We start from the raw sequence: 22,173 nt of genomic DNA, 5'->3' as shown, positions 1-22,173 counted from the left end.
TGACGCAGAACTGCAACCACCTGACGATGAGGATGAGGATGAGGAGGGTGCAGAAGGGGCGCCACCACATGGAGGAGGCGATGCACAGGAGGGGCGTGCCATGCGCCAAAGTATCATCAACCACTGCTTCTAGCACACACGGCTGGTGTTCATCGCATGGAGACAGCACTTGGGGCACTGTGTGACTCTGGGGCATGCACACTGAGGACTGGACACCAATAAAGCACACATACGCAATGAAAATGTCCACACGTTTCCTTTTGTGAAACGAATAAACTGTATTTGAACTATGTACTGTCGTGTCACACCCCCTCCCACCTCCCACCTCCCCCCTGCACACCCCCCCCCCCAAACTCCCCCCTTAACTCCCCAACACACCACCCCGCCACCCCCCTGCACACCCCAACACACCCACTCCCCCCTCCACCCTCCCCCCCCCCTGGAATCCCAACAAAGGTGTGAGTTGGTCTGTGCAGCAGTGTCAGTAGTAGGATTCCTACACTGTCCGGCCACTATTGGCAGCCCCCTCCACTGGCCCCCGGGGCACCCCTGCCTGTGCTGCGGAGGTTCCTCCCCGATCGGCGGATGGGGCTGCTCGGTGTCGAGCTGGCAACCGAGGAGGATCCTGCCTGCTCATTTGGACGCATGGCCCGTATTGTCTGCACAAGGTCAGTGATGGCGTGCCGCACAGCAGCTAGTTCCGCGCAGATGTCCTTTGTGGACGACTCTATAGCTGCCTTCACAGTCTCAGCACATTTATCCATTGCTGCACTTGACCCCCCACATTCAGCAACATGTTCTTCGAGCAGCGAGGAAAGTTGCTGCTGCCGGGTGGCAATCGCCTCCAGAGAATGGTTGGGATTCTGGGCCATGGCTAATGGCAGTGGCATTCCCATTGGGCTGATCTGCCCCTGCAGCGGGGATGGAGTGGCTGGCCAATCGTCATCCTCTGGCTGACCCTGTGTGGCATCCACATGCGGGCTGCTTAGGGACAGGTAGGGGGAATGAGGGTGGCCTGTGGGGCTCCTGACATCACTCTCCTCAAAGGTCCCTGCTTCACTATCGGAGGAGGCAGCAATGGCAGCAGTCTCCCCAAGTGTGCTGCTTGCAGCAGAGGCTGTGGCTTCTGTGGGCATGATTGGTGTGATGTCTGCTGCTGCTGCTGCTGCTGCTGTACTGCCTGCTGGGGTGGCTGTCTGTGCCCTGTCCTGTTTCCCTTGCATGGATTTTGCCTGCTGTGGTGTTTTCCTCGGGACGACAGAGGTGGAGGGTTGTGGCGTTGGCACAGTTGGCCTGGCCCTCTTGGTGGGTGTGGAGGCTGTGGTGTCCTCTTCCTCAAGGTCGGAATTTGAGCCTGTGGTGGGACAGAGGAGGGAGAGTGTTATTGATGGGTCTGCGGACATTGGCCGGGCATTGTGGCGACTGGCATCTCATCAGTTAGTACATGTTGCACATTTCATGCAGGGGAAAAAAGTTGACTCCCTTTTGTGTGGAAGTAGCATGGAGGTATGTGGGTGCCTGCAGTTAGGGTGTGCATGCTGCATGTGTACAGGGTGCAGATCGGATGTATCTGTGGGCAGTCTCCTGCTGATGTGTTGCATTCACACTATGGGCCAACATTGTACTTCACATGAATGGACTTTGCATGCCTTGATTTGAGCCACCTACCTGCATCGCCCGATGTCGGGGCTCCTCTCTCCATTCCTCCTACTCCTTCAATGCTCTGCATTCCGATTGTGGAGGCACAGATTTCCTCCCATGGCTGCAATTTTATAGGGGACTCCGATCCTCCCCCAGTTGCCATTGCCAGGTTCATGTTGGCTGATAGTATGCTCCTGACTCTGAGCCGGAGATCGTCCCACCGCTTGCGGCACTGTTTGACATTGCGGGGTGTCGTTCCCACGGCACTGACCCGCTGAGCTACCAGTGCCCATATGGCCTTCTTCTTGGTTATGGCCGGTCTTGTCAGTTGGTTGGAGAATACCACTGCAGCGTTCTCCTGTAGGGTCTCCGCTAGAATGGTGAGCTCCTCTCTGGAGAAGCGGTCTTGCCGCTGGCGGTCACAGGCTTTTTTCAAAACTTTAGGCATCTTCCTGCAGGTAGAAGGTTGAAGCCGGTATTGGCGGGGTCTCAGGCTCGGATGTCCAGTGGTTTCGGAGGATGGCAATGGATTGTGTTTTTAAAGATGGCCGCCGTGCTCTTTCCCGTTCCGCCGCGGTGACGCTACTTCCGGTTCCGCTTATCTACGGTCAACGCTAATTGCGGTGACCGCTAACTACGGTCACCGCTATGTACGGCGGTGGCGGTGGTGCACCTTGCGCCGCATACGATGCCGGTAGGTGCCGTTTTGGGGGCATTACCGCCATGGCGCTGTTTACATTACCGCCATGGCGTAATGCTCGTGCGCGATGGGTCGTAATGTGGCGCACTTTACACCATCGTCCCACGGCGTTAACGTTCATTACGCCATGGCGGTAATGACGGCGGATTACCGCCAGGGTCGTAATGAGGCCCTTAGAGTCTATTTGAACTGCTGAGCTTTGGATACTTTTGGAAAGAAATGAACGCGTGTTCCTGTGCAAGTAAAAATGGTAATTCCTTGTTGATTTCTCTCAGAGTTGGTTTGACAGGGTCTGTCATTCAGAAATCATGCCTGGTTTTGCTGGGGCACAATGAGATATCCTGGGCATGGCAGGGCCTTTTTAATCACAGTAGTTTAAGAAAGAACAGATGGAATTAGCATCAAAACAGCATTTTTAAAGGGTGAAAGTTTCATTTTGAAGGGGAATTTTGGGTTTTCAGCAAAGCAACGCTGTTTTTTCCACTTTCTTCCTTTTGTATGTGTCAGAACACACTGGCACGCTCCTTCAGTGTGTCCCCTGGTTCCATCCTGCCTGATGTGTGCTTGGCAGGACGGTGCAGCGCCTTTTTTTGTCTGTTGCAAAACGCAGTTTTGAGGCCATGGCGCTCACAGTAGCCAGTGCAGCCATATTGCTATTTGCAGGGAAAATGCAGCTTGGTGATGTGGGTAAATGTTGAGTGGGTCAATATATCCCACAACACACTGATGAAGGATTTAAAGCTGAAGTATACTTAAGAGGAATCTGTGTAAACTGGTCATTAGCTAGAAGTGAGCCATTCTCCTAGTTGTGTTAGAAGTGTGGAATTTTGTGAACACAGAACATTACAAGACTTTTACTCTCCTGGGTTGTGATAGGAGCTCTTTGGTTAGCATAGATGTTTGTGTTGTAGTGACCGTGTTTCTTTAGGAGTTTGACTAGGATGGAATACTTTCTTTTTGACACAGTAGATTTTCAGGCCCAAATTCTAGTTTTGTTGAGGAAACCACCTCTAGTTAGGGGTAACATAGGTTTTGCATACTTTTATCTATAAATAAGTGTTTATATTCAAACCATGGCTGCTTTTGGCCAGACTCCTCCTTCCAGTTCACCACAGTCCTCTGGGACCGCAGGCCATAAAGCAAAGATGTGTGCTTGGGTACAGGACCACATGGGCCTGGTGTTGGCGTCTGCCTGCGCAGTCTGCAGTTTTCTTCCCCCCATCTTGGTGACACACAGTTGCACCATGCAAAGAAATGCTTCAAGCCTCTTCCAGGACCATAGTCCGGTACAGTAGTGCTGGGGGCGTAGGCAATATACAATCCATCCCACGCAGGTCTAACCACAACAGAGTGTCCCCCAAATGAGGTACCCCTGAGAAGAAGTTTCCTTACCTTTCTTTGGCTTTTTTTTTTTAATTCTCTTTATTGAATTTTTCAACAACATTAACAATCCCCCCAACGACCCCCTCCCAACCCTCCCCCCTCTTCCTTGGTGCTGCCTCAAAGTGTCCGTGGGGCCATATCATAACAATGTGTTTACTCGGGGTCATTCCAGGTCCAAAAGTTTTAAACGTTGCGGGCACCACCAAATCCTGAAATTGTCTCTGAGAAAAGAAAGTACTCCCCCCCACTCGCCCGCAAAGTTCTGTATAGCATCATTCATTGCGTAGGAGGCTCATTCTATCACAACCATTTCCCAGACTTTATGCAACCAGTCTTGAAACATTGGTATGATCGAACTCTTCCACCTCTAGACAATGACTGTCATCGCTGCCAATGTTAGTATCACCCTTGCTCTGTCCCCGCCCCTTGAACCTGCCAACCCCTCCACTGGTCTCAGGCCTAATAGCGACCATTCCGGGGCTATGCCTCCGTCTGCCCCAAACACTTGTACCATCGCCTGTGTAAAGTCTCCCCAGAACAGAGCTATTATCTGGCATCTCCACCACATATGTTCCGCCGTGCCCTCTTGGCCGCATCCCCTCCAGCATGTCCCCGACGTCTGTGGGTAGATCTTATGCAGCCAAGCTGGAGTATAATGCCACCCATACAGTATCTTATATCAAGCCTCCCAGGTTTGCGAGGCCCTCGCTAATTTAGGGATCTTCCTCCATAAACTTTCCCACTCAGCCTTCTCTATTTCCCTGCCCAAAATGTTTTCCCACCTTCCCATATATGCCCATTGCGGCCTCAGGGTAGCCACATCCAGGATCTTATAAAGCTGCGAAATAAGGCCTTTCGAGCCATCATTGGTCATCAGGAATTTCTCAAAAGGGGTCGGCACTCTGGTAGCCGGCTCCTTGTTTGTGGGGTAAAGGAGCCAATGTCGCAACTGCGAGTATCTCAGCCTTTCACCCTCCCCCAGTGCTAAGTCCCTTTTACATTCCACAAAAGAGCTGATCTCCTCTCCTATAAACATATCCCGCATCCAACGGCAACCTCCCTCCCGCCAGTGCCGGAATGCCTCTCTTTCCATCCCTGGAGAAAAGTCTTTATTATTGAAGATAGGGGTAAAGGGGGATGGGTAGGTTGTGATTCCCTTACAACGGATCAGTCTGTCCCAATTATCTGCAACTAGTTTGGTGATAGAGCTCAAGTACATATGGCCTGACCGATGCTGCTTGGGTAGCCACAAGACCTCCCCCAGTTTGCGTTGTGTAACCGCTCTGTCCATCTGAACCCAGTGATTTCCTTCCCCCTCCCGCAGCCATTCCCTAATTACCCTTAACTGGGCCGCTTCGTAGTATTGACGGAAGTTGGGAAGAGCTAATCCCCCCTCTTTCCTCGGAGCCATGAGTAGGTGTCTACTCACCCTTGCCCTTTTACCCTCCCATATGAATTTGTTTGTTACTACCTGGAGCTCCCTAAAGAAGCTGGACGGGACTGCTTGAGGGATAGCCTGGAAGAAGTAAAGCAGCCTCGGCAGCGTAACCATTTTAAGTGCCTCCAGCCTCCCCAACCAAGAAATCCGCAAATGACGCCAATTAAGGAGGTCCCTTTTAATTCTTTGCAGAAGCGCGGGGTAATTTGCTGCATACCAACCTCGAAGGGTCGGAGTGATTCTCACCCCTAAATACGTAATACCCCCCGGTCGCCAGGCAAATGGCGTCGCCCCCTTTAACTCTTCCCTCTCCTCCTTAGCCAATGTCAGGTCCATCAGTTCGGACTTATGCATGTTAATTGGTAAACAGGACGCCTTCCCAAATTCCTCCAGTAAGAGCCTGCATTGAATACTGGACTCTATGGGTTTGGTCAGGACAAGCAACATATTGTCCGCGAAGGCTGCCACCTTGTGCTGCCTAACCCCAAAAGGTATCCCCCTGTATACCTTCAGATTCCCGAATTGCCTGCAGGAGGGGCTCCAAATAGATTGCATAGAGCAGGGGTGACAAGGGGCATCCCCGTTTTGTTCCTCTCTGGAGTTGGAACGATCTAGACAAAGTCCCGTTGACCACCACCCTCACTCGCGGACCTGCATAGTTCGCCTTGACCATCTGTAAATAAGCGCCCCCTAACCCCATTTTTTCCATGACCTTGAAAAGGAAGGACCATTCCACCCGGTCGAATGCTTTTTCAGCGTCTAAGGACGGAAGTACTGCTGGGGTATGGGTCTTTTCTGCCTTTTCCACCAGATGGACCACCCTTCTAATATTGTCCGCTGTCTGCCTCCCCTTCACGAATCCCGCCTGATCCTGATGGATCAGACCTGGGAGAAGCCCCTCGAGCCTGTTCTCCAGGATTTTAGTGTATATTTTAGCATCTACATTGATAAGCGCTATAGGCCTGTAGGAGGCTCTTTCGAGAGGGTCCTTGGCCGCCTTCAAAATCAGCGAGATCTTGGCCTCTTTCATGGATGGAGTGATTTGCCCACTGCCTAGAAAAGAACTGAATAAGTAAGTCAGCTGTGGGATCAGCACCCAGTCAAAGGTCTTATAAAAGGATGCAGTATACCTATCAGGGACAGGGGCCTTACCTGCGGGCAGCTTCCGAATAACCCCCCACACTTCCTCCTCCGTTATCATTTGTTGTAAGCTAATCTGGGCATCCACCTCAATTTTACGCAGGTTAACCCTTTCCAGGAATTTCTCCTGGACCCCGCCACAGGGGTGCTGTGAAGTGTACAAGGTCTCATAAAAGTCAGCCATGGCTTCCTGAATATAATCTATTTGAGTAATCCTCTCCCCCCTAGCTGAATTTAAAGTCGTGATGGAGTTCCTAGAGGCAGCTCCCCGAAGGAGGCGAGCGAGCAGGGCGTCCGCCTTGTTCCCTCGTGCGTAAAGTTTTTGCCTCACGAAAAGCAGGGCCCTCTCCAGTTTTTTAGTCCATAGGATCCCCAATTGTCCCACCGCCCTTCTATAATCCTTTTGATTAGACCTACTAGGGTTCACCGCTACCCTGCCCTGCGCCTCCTCCACCTCTGCCTCAAGCCGGGACTCCAGAGCCTGTAGGTGTTTGCGTCTCTGTGCCCCGACTGCTATGATTTCCCCCCTCAGCGTGGCCTTGAACGCGTCCCATCGTACATCCTCACCCGTGTCCCCTCTCTTGTTGTTGTCAAAGAACTCCCTCACCTTACCCTCTATCTCCTCCCTTAGCAAAGGGTCCCTCAGGAGGTGTTCCGGGTATTTCCACCCCCACATCCCCCTCTTCCTCTCTCCCAACACCAGCCGCATTGACAATATTTTATGATACGCTATACCCATGGGCCCAACCTCTATCTCCGTGACTTTACCCACCAGATCAGCCGAGATACAGATGTAATCGATTCTGGATTGGGTACCATGAACCTCGGAAAGGAATGTGTAGCCCTCCTCGTCCCCTTTCAGTTCCCTCCAGACATCCCTTAACCCAACGCTCTCCACTCTGTCCCGGAGCCGCGCTGAGGCTACTGCCCCTCCTCCACAGCTTGTACGTCCCCCTGACCTGTCCTTAACCTTGTCCCATGCTATATTCATGTCCCCATCACGATAATCTGACCTCTCGCCCAGTCCCCTATTTTCCCCATAAGATCACATAGGAAGGAATCCTGCCCTGTATTGGGCGCATAGATAACACCTATTGTATACATCTCCTCCGCAATTGTGCCCCTTACCAACACAAACCTACCCTCCTTGTCCTTTAGGTTGTCCCCCAACCGGAAATTCACTGTGTCTCTGATGGCCAGCGCCACCCCTCTCGATTTCGTGAGGCCAGATCCCTGAAACACCTGAGCAAACCCTTGCAACCTTAAGCGGCACTGATCCTTGCGAAGCAGATGTGTCTCTTGTAAACCTAGAAAATCTGGTTTTCCCCACTTCGTAAATTGCTCCAATGTTTTCCTTTTCAGCGGGGTGTTGAGACCCCTAACATTATGCGTTACGAACTTGAATTGCAATCGGACACTAGCCCCCGCCATTCAAGACCCCCCAGCAACTCCCCGTTCCCACTCATATGCCCCATGCCTGTCACCCAGGACCATGGAACACTTCTAGCTCGCCCCTCAGGCAGCACCTGAGGATTCCTCCCCCCGCGTTCCCCTTTCCCCCACCCCCCTCACCACCCCCAAGAACCGTAACTCCAGAACTTCCCGCCCCGCCCCCCCTTCCCCTCCTAGGCTTTCTCGCCCTTAGTGATCCGGTGATGTTTGCTCTAAGCACCCTCTATCCCCCTTATGATCAAAATTAGCCTTTGTGTCCACCACCTCCTAAGATCATTCAAATACCAGATCAGCTCTCCCCCGCTCCGGGTTTCTCAACCGCCGCCGGTTCCATATCCATCCCCTTCCCGGGAGGCCTCCGCCGCACGGGCCTCCTCCTTTACCCCTCACCGACCAGTGACCATTCCCATGGCCTGGCTCGGACCCCTCTTCCCGCCTCCGAGGAGCTGCTCGGGCCCGCCACTCCCGATTCCCCAGACACCTCTTGGTCCAGTTCAATTTGAAGTATGACCGCACTTTCTTGCATCGTGGTTATCCGCTTTTGAGAGCCAGCCCACTCGAAGACAAGCCCAAAGGGGAAGGTCCACTTGTATCTAAACCCCTTTTCCTTAAGCTTCAGGGTGAGGGGGCTCCACTGTCGCCTCTTGAGCAGGGTACAGCTGGCGAGGTCCTGATACAGTTCAATATGTTGGTCGTTAAAGGATAACGGCTCTTTTTGTCTAGCGGCCTTGAGCACTGCCTCTTTTTGAGCATATCTAGCGAACACAGCTAATACGTCCCGCGGCCTAGATTTCGGGCTCCTATTGAGGAAGCCCACTCTGTGAACCCTGTCCAGCTCGATCCGCTCAGGTGAGGGCTTGCCCAATATCCCTGCAAAGATCCCTTGGACCGTTTCCTTTAGGTCTCTGTCTTGCACCGTCTCCGGCAGGAGCTTCAGTCTGATGTTGATCCTCCGAGACCTGTTTTCCATGTCCTCCATTCTTATTTCCAAGTTTCTCGCTGCCCTGTCGAGCCTCTCGATTGCTTCGCTGTTCTCCGTGGCTTCTCTGCCTACCTCCTGCAAGCCTTTCTCAACTATGTCCGTCCTCTCCCCCAGCTAACTCACTTCTTGCTTGATTTCCGCTAACGCATGGTTGATGTCAGACCTCATGAATTGAAATTGCTCCTGAAAAGTCTTCCCCAAGGATGCCTGAAGTGAGAGCAGCTCCCCATGCAAATCTTGACGGGAGATTTGTGCGGACGCATCAGGGGTCTCAATGCGGTCGTTCTCCGTACTCCCCCCCCCCAACCCCTCCCCGGTGTGGCCCTGCGTTACTCGGCTGAGTCCTTGCCTGCCCAGAGGGCTATGAGGGGGCCTGGGGCGTCCGCCTGAGACAAGCCGCTTCTGTTCGCTTTGCTCTTGTTCTTGGTTGTCATAATTATGGATTCCAGACAGGAGGGTCCCCACTGATCCTGCTAGCGCCACCTGTGGGAGCTGCCCCTGACCCAGCCTGAATCCCCTGCCTTGCTGTTCCTGATCAGGCCCGAGTCCCTACTTTAGATCTTGGTGAAGTTACAAGTTTCAAGGCAGCAACTCAAGGAGGCCGCATGGGCCCGGGCCGGGCCCTCCTGGTATGTATAGTCCAGCTCCGTGTCCGGTGGGGGGAGCCACCGTCAGCCCAATGGCCCAGTGCACTATGGAGCCACTGCTCACCGAATCCCTGGATGCTGCTGCGGGGAAGTGACCTGTCCGGCCCGGAGGAGGTTTCCCCCCTCCCCTTCGAGGCTCTGCCGCACCAGGCCGTGGGGGACCCCACTCCTGCCCTCCTGCCCCCCTCAGGGGCGCCGGGGTCGATGTCACCCGGGCCTCGCTCCCCCCCACCGCTCACCGCACTCTGTAGCTAGTGTCCACTCGCCGCCTGGGGCTGCACCCCTCTTCACGGGCCGCCGACCCACCCGGAGCTCCCCGCCGCTCCAAAGGAATTGCGCGGGCCCCTCGGCGTGCGCCGATGCTCCACTGCCAGGTGGCATGCCAGCCCGAGACCCCGCAGCCGGGCCAACAGCTCTGCCGATTTAACGCAAGGGCGCCTCCTCTCCTCGGGGCCAGCCGCCGGGTCTCCTTCTCTTCCCAGGCGGGCACGATTCAGGCCACTCCCAAGGGGCACAGGCTCAGCCAGCTGCCCCCGCCCGCTGGTCGGAGGGAGAGTCCGCTCCATGGCCTAGAGCACGCCCGCTCCTCCACAGCCGCACCGCACAGTCCAATGCTCAGCGGGGGGGCAGGGACGTGGCCAAGATCCCGTCCTGCCTGCAGCAGCCCCCTCTCCTGCTCCGCACAGCGGGCCCGATGCGTCTCCTGTCCGCCGCGGGGCACCAATGCACGCCACGGTAACTTCTCCTCCTGTCGGGTGCCTGCAGCAACGGGGGCCCAGAAGCATGGGGGAGTGCAGACCACTGCTTTCCTGAGATCCACGGCACATAAGGGGTGGTGGAACCACGTAAATGTGGTGGAGGTTCAGGAGCGCCGTCGACACACAACTACCTGGTGTCGGCGGCCATCTTGGAATCCTTTTCCTTGGCTTTTGACGTGACAGTCTTCTACGTCTCACAGAGGTGGCTCATGTAAGGTAGGCATGGTATCACAAGTATGACACTGACACAAAAGGTACAATTTGTAAAACCTTTATTCAATTATCGTGGTTTGGAAAAACTCCTACTTTGTCCTATAGCTAAAATGGGAGTAGTCTCTACCATCAAATAATAAAGAAAACACAGTCCTAGTCAATCTCTGTCAAATCAAAATGGCCTATACTAACAAAACCTAATGCCTGTTGTAAGGAAGGCATGGTATCAAACAGACAGACACAAGTGATTACAGTTCAAGGGTGTTTATTGAACTTCAATTTGGTTTAAAAAACACCTATCTAATCCTAAATCTAAAGTTGGGAGCAAGCTACGACCATTAAATAACACAGTCCTAGTACAGTCTGGTAAAAATAAAAGAGCATATTCTAATAAACCTATTGCCAATCCTTACTTCTAAATACAAATGGTGTGGCAAACAATGTTATACGAATAAAAAGTGTTAAAAAAAATTATATGTCAGGATAGTATAGCCGTAAGCTTCCCTTCCCCACGTTTTCAGCATGTTTTTGTCTGCTTCCCCCTAGGGTTTGTTTTTCCTGCCCCGAGGAAGGAACTAGTGGATGCCAAACAGTTGGCGCGCCGAAATGTGCTAATATGGCCATCGTATTGCAAGGGGCATTCTAAAAATTAGATTCTGACACACATGTAGGCAGACCGAGTGCATGAACATTTACTTATCATGCAAAATCGGGGGTACTATATAAAGACCCTTTGAAGTACAAAGCTACAATAACATGGATTAGAAAAAATAATTAATTCCAGATATAATGCTTGTATATTCTTTGTCATTTTTGTTACTGTTTTACCTTGAATTTCGTCTATTTGTTTCTATTGCTTTGTATGTACAATAATAACATGTAATTTTTCTTGAAGGGGGAAAATGTGAAAACACCCTTTCCCCATTCTCATCCAGACCTTGGCCTAGAGGATCACGGCCCAAGCAGCCCCCGCGAGAGGAGTTTGACCCATTCACTTCTTCACCTGATGACAAAGTACCATGTGTCCACGGCCCCCGCAAACGAGGAGCATGCCCAATATCATGCCCTGGTCAAGCAGACATCTGCGGCATGGACCAGCTCGGCTAACGCAACAACCGCGAAACCCAACATCGTTAGAGATGCCATGACGACATAGCCAACTGACAAGAACACACGTGCCACCATGCACACTGGTCACTCACTCACCAACCCAAAAGAAGAACATACTCAGTGCTATGACGTAGCAGACTGGCACACCCACAGACATGCATCATTGTAATTTTTCACATAGGCCTCCTACCGCACCGCAGAAATGCAAGATGCCTGAAGAGCTCGTGTATACGCTTGCAGATGCTTTGCCACCCCATTCCCATAGAAACGCCATCATATATGCCTACTGCTGCTTGTGACACTCTGTCACCCTGCGACATCCACATTATGGATTTTGTACCACTACCCAGAAGCTAGGCCCGAGTAGGCCGCAAGCAAGAGTCCCCAGGCAAGAGGCTCTCAGACGACAGCCTTCCAAGACGAAAAGCAAAGCGCTGACCACGCAGAACGAGCCCCAACGAGAGCTCACCGCCAAGGCCGCAATGTTGCAACCCATATTCCGCGCTCTCAGTGCCAAGGTTACACCTGCCACTGCCAAGCGCCCCTCTGAGCCGAAATACAAATCAAATGCTCATAATTCTGCTCCAGCTACGGTCTCTCCACACGTAACCAAGCCGAACTGACGAAATGCCAAGCTCATGAGAAAGAAAGTCGCCGGGGTACCACATCTGGGACACAGGTTGCAACAACAAAGCGACAAGTTGGACACCTACACCGATGGAAAAGGCGTGATCATCAGCCACTAGCAAGACTTGTCTATTGTCCACCATTAACACATAAGTGCACATTGTTGCTAGCATCAGGTACGCGCGAGCTGGGAACGGCGATGGTCCCAGGCTTGGGGGCTCGTGTGGGAACCAATCAGAGTACAAGGGGCACCTCACTGACGCCATTTCAGCTAGCCAATCACTGAGTGTCCCCTTGTAACCAATTTGTTGTAGCAACTTTTTAGGGACAACCCAAGTGTACCACCTGACCCGTCCTTATCCACTAATATTCCTTCATATAGGTCGCTATACTAACCCTACCACTCAGGGAGCCAACCCAAAGTGGCGATAGGTTTTGTGACGATTTTCCCAGGTGACGGGAGCAGCGCATCATACTACAGTAAAAAGGGCCTGCGAGCCCCACTAATGAGGAGAGCGTCTCTCCGGATGCATACGGGCCGAGAACAATCCCTGCCGTTACTCTAATAAACAGCAGTAATTACTTTGCTCGTGTGTGCCTCTTACTCTTTTTGGGACGCGGGAGGAGTTGGGGCCTCCCCAGTCCTGTAGGTCCGCGGACGGCTCTGCCGGCCCCCGGGAAATCACCCCGACAAGTTGGAGGCACTGCTGAGATCTCTTTGAGGTCTACCTAACCTAAGGGCATCACTACCAGGCCTCCTGCAGCAAGGCAACCCGGCAGCGCGGCCCCCTCTGCCGTTGCCCCCTTTTGAGGACTACAGGACCATTGCAGAACTGCGAGACGACCGGACAGCCCAATCCGGACATTGGCCCTCGGGAGCCGACTTGAGAAGTATCCCGCCCGTGGTTGGCGAGTGTCCAGACGTGGTCCAGACGAGGGGAGGTGGTGAGCCGCTTTGGAGGGGTGCCCGCAGTCGAGCGGCCCTGGCTCACGAGGACTTGGTGAGTATGGCACACCCAACTAGCAACGTAATGTTGTGCGGGGGGGAATTGTAAAGGGGGAAGAGGGCGGTTGTAGCAGTATGTGGAAATTGATTTTGACTGGTCAGCAGCAATAGAGGTGTGATGTGTAGCGGGACAGGCACGAGGGCCGTCCCCTACAGCGTCACAAAGCGAGTTGGGTGGGGCCCTAGACACCCATGTACGACTGTTGGAGGGCATGGATCGGTTTGAGATCACGGACACCTGTGTAAGGGGGAGGGGTGTGGCTTTCCTAGGAGTTGACGTTGTAGATCAATGAATAGATGAGGATCCCTACTAATTGAGTGTTGAAGCGTGTTAAGTAGATGACGTTTTCCCGCAGGGGGTAGCTAGGTTGTTTACCGAGTGCGGAAGATAATTGGCTGGTTAAGCTCCTCTGGAGAGGGGGCGTATCACACGTGAGGCGACGCAGCGTGCGCAGTCCGATTATAAAAGTTTATTGTTGATTACCTTGCTCCAGTTGAGGCGGGAAGACAGCTGTGGGGTTGATGGGGGATGGAAGTGTTAGAAATAGTGTGCATTGTAAAGGTTTGGAAATTGTACGTACTTACAGGATCTTGTATAGGTTGGTGACGTCACCCATAAGGCTTGTATAGGACAACGTGACTGTCTCGCGTCCATTACATTAGGGGGGTGGTTGAGGATAAGGGACATAAAGGGGGTAGGGTAAAAAGAAGGGGGAAAAGGCGGCCGTGCACGGAGAACGCTGGCCGCACTCGAAGGGGGAAGGGCAAAGGGGGAGAGGTGGCCGCGCACGGATAATGCCAGCCGCTCTCGACAAAGGGCTGCACAAGGAGAGAGAGCGATCTGAGCAGATAGAAGGGATGGGAGAAGGAGGAGCTAAGTTGAAGGGGCACCAAGTGCAGGAGATGCAAGAAGGTGGGGCTGCCTAGAGGAGTGCTGCACAGGACACAGTCGCAGGGGGCTTTGTGCGCCACGGCCGAAGGGGGCCATAGTTGTAACATCTGAAAGTAAGGAATGACAAAACCATACTAGTGTAACATCAGAAGTGTTTTCCCTTTCAGCAGGCAGTCGGAAGTCCCCAATTTAAGGGGCAAGGGAAAAGGTTAATGTTGACAAAACTAGAAGTGTAACATGGAAACATATTACGGGTTGGGGGCAGGAGCAGGATCGGGCTTCAGAGCAAACGCTCTAACTACACCACTCCAGCACATTTGCGCGACATTGTCACCACACAAGGAGAAAATAATAAAGCACGGTATAGAATGAACACAAGGAACGGACAACAAGGTAGGAGTACCGTGGCCGCCCAATGGCAGCTTTGATACATTTACCCAACGCTATCTGCCAACATACCTTCACAGTACATACAAAGGGATGAAATTAGCAAACCACTAGTTTTCAACCTTTGGAAGATGTTCCAGGGAACTAGACCAGGAGACCCGGATATGTTCACAGTATAGGGGGTAAAGGAGGAGAAGGGGATAAGGGAGGAAAAAAACAGTAAAAGAAGAAAAGGTGAAAGGAGGGGATAGGGGTAAGGAAGCAAAGAACACGCCCAGCACTGAAGAAAGTGAGGAGACAGAAGGATCATTTGCGGTACCAGAGGTAAAAGTTAAAAAAGAAAGGGCAGAGGACATGCCAATGGCTAAGGAAGTGAAGAAGGAGGAAGGGGGTTGTACCCAATAACAGAACTTAGAGAAGCAGAGCGGCAGCAACTAACAGCTGCTGAGAGATACTCCAACCCCGCGTACAGCCCCCCACCATACGCACCCCCAGACGATTGTCAAAAAAAGATGGGGGCGGCAGGTACGGTAGATTCCACAACACCGGTAGGAATGGGGGGGTGAGAAGAGCGCCCTGGGGAAGTTTGTAAACGTAGGGCAAGATGAGTGAGTAGCGGCACAGGTACTTCTGAAGCTCTGGGGAACACTAACAAGGGAAGAGGAGGATACAGTGAGAAAGGTAAATAAGGAAGAGAAGGACGACACACAAACAGAGCATGAGGTAAGTAAAGAGGGAGAAGGGCGGCTTTCACAGGAGGAGGAAGAGATACTGGAGGAAAGGTTGGCGGAATTGAGGAACGTACTAAGCGCACTGATTAGACAGTTCGAGAGGGAGACACGGAAGAGACAAGAGGACAAGAAGGCACATAAGGAGGAGTTGGCGAGAATGTAGGAACAGGCAGAAGGAAGGAAAAAGGAAGAAGAGCACATAAGGGCAATAGCGGAAAGAATGGTACAAGCAGAAAATGGGGAGATGAGAAGGAAGGAGGAGGAGGAGAGGGAAGAGAATGATAGGGAAATAGGAATGTGGAAAAAGAAGATTATATCTGAAAGCTCACGAAAGTATGAAGAAGGTATGGTCATAGAAAGCATATTAAAAAGGGAAGGGAGAACATGGGGGAGAAAGGAAGACAAGGAATGAATAATAGCAAAAGTGAGTGCGGAGGTATTGGAAGAGCTCCACAAGAAACGAGCGCAAATAGGTGGCGAAGTAGTGGAGAAGAAAAAAGAGGAGAGAGGAGATATGAGAATGGAGCATGGAGCAAGGAAATACACGCGCCAAGACAAGGAGGTGGCATCAACATCAGCGCAGGGGGCTGAGGATGAAGAAGGTGAGTACACAGATGTAGATTTGATAGATTTTACAAACAGTGACCGTAGGAGGGAAGAGCACAGAGTGGGGATTGACATTTTGAGACGGATTTTGCAGCGAGGAAGAGGATGGTTCGAGCACCAATGGAAGAGATGGCAATAGGGAAAGTTTAGACAAACTGTACATAACACGCACTAACTTTGAGTCACCAATGGCATGCGAGAGGCGGGGACAACAAAACGCAGGGGGAAACAAAGATGAGGGAGGAAACAAAGAAAACGCTGCGCCCATAAACACCCACACCTCGTCCACTGACACCAACCACCGTACACACCCCATATGTCGGCAGACTCAGGCACCTCCCAGGACGTAGGCAGGAAGAACAAGCAAACATACCAACGATAGGACAAGAAGGTAATAAGAGGGGAAGAAAGGATATAGGAGGCGAAAGGATAAACTCCTGTAACATTGACAGTATTGAAGAATTAACAGATATGGAGGAAGATGATGAATATACTAACATAACCACACATACGCGGTTGAGGGGAGAAGAGAGGGAGTAGAATTTAATGCCACTATGAGAGAGGGGAGGAGCCAGACCACAATATATCCCCTGGAAACATGCCGATAAGGAAAATATAAAATGCAGGCTTCCGTCCCTGAGTGCTGGAGCTGGGAAGCGGATATATGAGATAGAAAAGCAAACTGCGGGGCAAACGTTAGCGGTGGGAGACATGAAGGGCCTTCTGATCTCCATACTGGGGGATGCTGCGGATGACATTTGGAAAAGGGCGGGATTCCCAGGTGTAACAATACACGACACATCAGGGGGCCCCATTTGCCAACTGCAGACATGTGCTCTGCCAGGCATTGAGGGTCCAATATCCAGACACATCAGACATAGGAGCGATAACATCACACAAGATGCGTGAGAATGAAGATCCTGTTGATTACATCCAGGAGATTCAGGAGAAGTGGCACTTGGAAACGTGGGACCGGTGGGATAAAACATTAGCAATTTTCTATCACATGCTAGTACAAGGGCTCCCGGAGCAGGTACAAAGACAGTTGAAGAAGTTGGTGGGGATGGAAGCTAAAGCATGGCCAGAAATACAACTGACCATAGTGCACAACTGCAGGATGTGGCAGGAAAAGAGGAAACAGAAGGAGGAAGATAGGAAGGCAGAAGAAGCGAAATTGGTGCAAAAGAAGTTATCAAAATATGCCATGGAAGGAGCACTGATAACAGCACCTGCCCCCACACAGCCCACAGTGACACAAAACACAACGCAACAACAGGTATCACCAATGCAGCAAGCACAAGTAACGACACAACAAATGCCTCCATCCCCACCATACATGGGAGGGGGCTATATGCAAATGCGAAATGGGTACTGGAATAACTACAGAGGGAGGGGCGGACAGGCAAGAGGGAGAGGATATGGCCCACTCACACAACAACAAGGGGGAGGGTTAAGGGGTTACTGTCAACAAAGACAACAGGGGTACCAAGACAACATGGGGGGACTTCAATGGCAAGCACGGGAACCACTGACATGCTGGATATGTGGGTTGGTGGGACACATGTCACGCACATGCATAATGAGACCGACACAGTCAGTTTGGGGGGAGCAAGGACAGCAAGGGCCCATGGAGGAACAGCAAGTTTACCAACTGCAGGGGACACAGCAACAATTACCACCACAACAAGCACAGATGCAACAACAACAACAACAACAGGCACTGCAACCACAACAGCAACAACAACCACACATACACACAAACGCAACAGCAGCCAATTGCAAAACAACTACAGCAGGTCCACAAAGTGCAGCAGCTCACACAAATACAGGACAATGCAATAACATCCACTGACATGCCTGTAGCACAGACACAGCTAGGGAAGGTGACAATACTGGGTCACAACCCGTACACGGGAAATGGACAGTCACTGTACCCACAATAGGACAGCCCACAGATGTCTTTGATGTGTCCCATCCTATCAGTAACACCTAACCCTGCGGAGGAACCACGCATACAGGTGATAAGAAATTTTCCTTCCTAGTTGACACCGGGGCCACTAGGTCATGCATAAGGGGGGGAAAGTTTCAACTGTCAGGCGCAGCTATGAACACTGAAGGATTCTCTAGGACTCAAGGGTTGGTTTCCTTCATGCTTAACATCTCCTTATCTGTAGGTGATCACGGTATGTCCCTCCCGTTGCTATACTCAAAACAGTCACCAGTAAACATACTAGGTAGGGACATCATGAGCCGATTGAATATGCCTATCTCCTTTACTGACAAGGGGATAATATGCTCCACACCATGCATAAACATGCTCACAGCACGACAAATACTACAGGCTTATTGTGGCAAAACAGTAGCCAGAGCAGAACCAGTAGATGGAGAAATATTCCTATATGGGACAGACATGGCAATAGCGTGGCTACCAGGAGCCTACCTTTTTAGACCCGAGACACCAGCAAGCAAAAGGGAAGGGGCAAGGATATCACTGAGCATTGAAAGCATTGTAGCAACACAGGACTACATTGCAGTACACGCACAAGACAGGGAAGGGAGAGCATGGAGAGCAGTAATAGCACTAGCAGAGGGGTGCCGACTAACGCAGGTATCTGATGAGGAGCTCTTCTCGGACGATAATGGTGAGGGGGAGATGGTGTTTGAGATGAGCGTCCACATATGGGTGACAGTGACATACAGAAACGTAGCGCAGAAGATGGCACTGGCGCTAGAGGCACCAGCTACTATCTCTGTACCATTTCTGGAGGAGGATTTGGCAGCAGTACCTGCATCTCTATGGACCACTAGTCCATATGACGTGGGCTGCATCAAGAGCATTGGAGGGGTGAAAATAAAATTGAAGAAAGGAGCTATACTAGCTAGCCTAGCTATACTAGCTAGCCAAGAGTAAAGCAATACCCCCTGTCAAAAGAGGCAGATGAGGGGATATATGAAATAATAACAGCACTAATAAACAGAGGTATATTAGTACCATCAGAGTCTCCATGCAACACTACTGTGTACCCTGTGCGCAAGGCTAACGGAGGGTCCTGGCGTTTCATCCAGGATTTAAGACCCCTAAACCACATTGTGGAAGCAGAATAGCCCATAGCGCTAACCCAGCAACCATACTATGTGGAATACCAGCAGAGGTGTCACGGTTTACCGTGATTGACCTCAAAAACACATTCTTCTCAATAACTTTGCACCCTGACTCACAAGACCTGACAAGTTTCACATACTGCAACACAAAATGGAAACACACCAGGTTGCCCCAAGGTACTGCAAGTTATAGGCCAGCTCATTTCACAAAATGGAAGGCACATTGCACCACAAAGGGCACAGGCCATAACCAACACACCCCAGCCACAGACAGGGAGAGAACTGCAGCAGTTCTTGGGCCTATGCAACTACTGCAGGGCTTGGGTTTTTGACTACAGCTCGTACACAGGACCACTGCTTGAGGCCCTCAAAGAAGCGCAGAGGGGGGACAAGAAGTTGAAGTGGACAACAGAAATGACAGAGGCATTTCAGGAACTAAAACATGCCATATCCACAGCACCAGTACGGCCACCCCAAATTACAAAACACAATTTGTCATCTTTTCACATTGTAGCTCAGCAGTAATGAGGGCAGTGCTGACACAGAAAACTAGCATGGGACACAAACCAGTAGCATTCTACAGTGGACACTTGGAGCCTGTAATGTTAGGTCACATCCCGTGCGAACAGAGCCTGGCTGCCGCAGCCTTTGCAGTAGAAAAATCATCATCAATAACAATGGGCTGTCCAACCACACTGTACGTGGAGCATGCCCTTTTTGCAATACTGAACAAACCAAAATCAGCCTTGACTACTCAGAGGGCGTCAGGGTACGAAGTAATTTTATCCAGGCCAGAGTTAACAATTGTACGAGGCAAAACGTGAACCCAGCGAGGTTTGTACCAGAGGTAGTGGAAGGTGGCAAATACGCTCATGATTGCACACAGGCCATTGACACTTACTCAGCACAAGAAAGGTTGAGGAAAATGCCCTAGAGGGGAGGAGAGATACTGTACATTGACGGGTCGTCCACAATTGACCAGGGTGATGGGATACACAGAACTGGAGCGGCAGTGGTGAGACTGACAGAGGATTTAACATATGTTCCAGTGAAATGTGTTCAGTTGCCACAACACTACTCTGCCCAAGAAGCAGAATTAGTGGCCCCAATTTTAGCACTAAAAGAAAGCATTAACAAAAGAGTAACCATATATTCTGATAGCGCGTACTTCACATAAACCGTACATTCTGGATTAATTAAGTGGCAGCGAAGAGGGTTCAGAAGAGCAGACGGCACACCAGTATAACATGCTCCATTACTCGCTGAATTAATTGAAGTAATTGAAGATACCGAAGAAGTAGCATTGGTGAAGTGTCAGGCCCATACAAACAGGGATGACCCCATTTCCAAAAGTAACGAAACAGCAGACGCACATGCTAAACATGCTGCGTATTCCGGTGAGATTTGGACCCCTCAGAGAAAGAAAAATATAAGGGGACGGTAGGGGCAAGACAGATGTTGTTGAAGGATGGGTACACCCATATCCCTGAAAATGAGATAATGGAATTGCAGGCAGCAGCTCCCATGGCAGAGAAGGTGCTATGGGTGAAAAGAGGATGCACAATGTTCCCCACAGATGCGTTATGGCAAAAAAACAGTACAGGCAAAATAGTGATGCCCTTGGCCCTATTGAAAACAGCCCTGGCCCAACTACATCATCTCATGCACACAGGAAAAGAGGTGATTGCAACAAGAATAAAGGAGGGGTGGTTCTGTCCCAGGCTAAATTCACATGTTGCAAATTTCATTAGCAATTGTCTCACGTGTCAACAATTTACGGCCGGTCACGCTGCAAGTGATAAAAGGTGTCATACCCTGGCCGGAAGGTCCCTTCCTACACCTCCACATTGACTACGTTGACATGATCAACGTATGTCAAGGGTACAAGTACATGATTGTGGTAGTATGCCCATTTTCAAGGTGGATCGAGGCCGGTTCATGCCCCCATGCTGATGCCTTCGGAGCTGCAAGGTTCCTAGTGAGGGAGGTTTTCCCAAGGTGGGGGTATGCGAAGTGTTGCGGTCTGACAATGGGCCACACTTTGCCAATGAAATGTTCCAACACATCACTGCTCTTCTTGAGATAAAGCACAAGTTTGCATGTGTGTACCACCCACAAGCGAATGGTGTTTGTGAACGCCTCAACAGCCTCCTAAAAGAAGAAATAGCAAAAATTCAGCAATCAACAAAGAAAAGTTGGCTCTACTGCCTCCCCTTGGCCCTATTTGAGTTACGAAACAGGCCAGGGTCGGATCACCACCTCACACCCTATGAGGTGGTGACCGGACGCCAAATGCACCTCCCACTGACACCTCCATTAAGGGCTATAACAGACTGCCATTCGTCTCAAACTGTTTTTGGTGATGAAATGTATGAATACGCCTCTTCCTTGATAACTAGTGTCGCCTTTATCTCTCAACAGCTCGAGTGGACGCGGGGCGGGTCGAAGAACACCCAGCAAGAAGAAGGAACAAATGAAGAACAGGAACAAGAAACACAGTGGACAGTGAGTAAAGGGGACCGAGTGCTACTGCAAAATTATAACCGCCGGTGGAACAGCCCCCGGTTTACTGGGCCCCACCTGGTGGAAAAGAAAGCTCCTAGAGCAGTCAAACTACGAGAGAAGAGCGTGTGGACGCATTTGCATGACCTGCCCTTGCGTCGACGCCAGGGCCAATGCAGCAGCAACAGCAACAAGCGACAACAGCAACACAGCCCCTGACCCCTCCCAAACACCAAACACCTCCAAGGACTCAAGTGAACTATTGCCCATAGCCCACCCCATGGTCACGAGATCCCAAAGTAAGAAGAACACTGCCCCAATAAGTACCGTCCAAACAAGCACCGCCCGTGCCACCACCCAAATAAAGGACATTGCCTAACAAACTGCCAAATTACACCACACTTGTAAACACGTGCATGTTCTCTTTTTTCCCCCTTTTGTCTCGCACATGCTGGTATCACAAAGTACTGTTTATGCATAAAGAAAAGTGCAATACTTAAACGCTTACATTTTGCCCAGGGGTAAATTCTGCCCACAGATGACGACACCCCTGAAGCCCTATCACATCAATTTGTATACGCTATAAAAAGACCAAAATATCTAAAGAAAAGAAAAACACGTGTGTATTACAACACGTTCATTTTGGCCATAGAGCAATCATTCCCACATCTCAACGAGCACTTACCAGCCCTGAGCAATAGGACGCAAAGGTACGCATGGGAACAGCTTTTCACCTGGGCATTAAATGATTACATTATAGGGAGGGCTTAAGTAAACAAAACTAACAAGATTAATGCTTATGTTTAGAAATGTTCAGGCGGGCATCTATATCATCAAAGTAACAAGCTGCAGGACC

At 51.0% G+C, this 22,173-nt stretch overlaps 1 protein-coding gene across 1 annotated transcript; it reads right to left on the bottom strand.

The window, feature by feature from the left end:
• Positions 1–468: 468 nt before the first annotated feature.
• LOC138504068 (nuclear apoptosis-inducing factor 1-like) lies at positions 469–2,498 on the bottom strand. The gene is made up of 2 exons (XM_069624272.1): positions 1,669–2,498; positions 469–1,354 (listed from the first exon to the last, which is right to left on the bottom strand). The coding sequence occupies exons 1-2, from the start codon at positions 2,087–2,089 to the stop codon at positions 513–515; spliced, it is 1,263 nt and encodes a 420-aa protein (XP_069480373.1). The 5' UTR covers positions 2,090–2,498; the 3' UTR covers positions 469–512.
• Positions 2,499–22,173: the final 19,675 nt, after the last annotated feature.

This window comes from Ambystoma mexicanum, chromosome 11 (assembly GCF_040938575.1).
Source record: "Ambystoma mexicanum isolate Mex_15411 chromosome 11, UKY_AmexF1_1, whole genome shotgun sequence".
In the NCBI taxonomy this organism is placed as follows: domain Eukaryota; kingdom Metazoa; phylum Chordata; class Amphibia; order Caudata; family Ambystomatidae; genus Ambystoma; species Ambystoma mexicanum.
This window is presented reverse-complemented; position numbering and strand designations above follow the sequence as displayed.

Coding starts and splice junctions, on each gene's coding strand:
- LOC138504068 (XM_069624272.1), bottom strand. CDS start 2,089: ATGCCTAAAGTTTTGAAAAAAGCCTGTGACCGCCAGCGGCAAGACCGC. Junction 1,355..1,668: donor CCCGACATCGGGCGATGCAG/GTAGGTGGCTCA, acceptor GTCCCACCACAG/GCTCAAATTCCGACCTTGAG.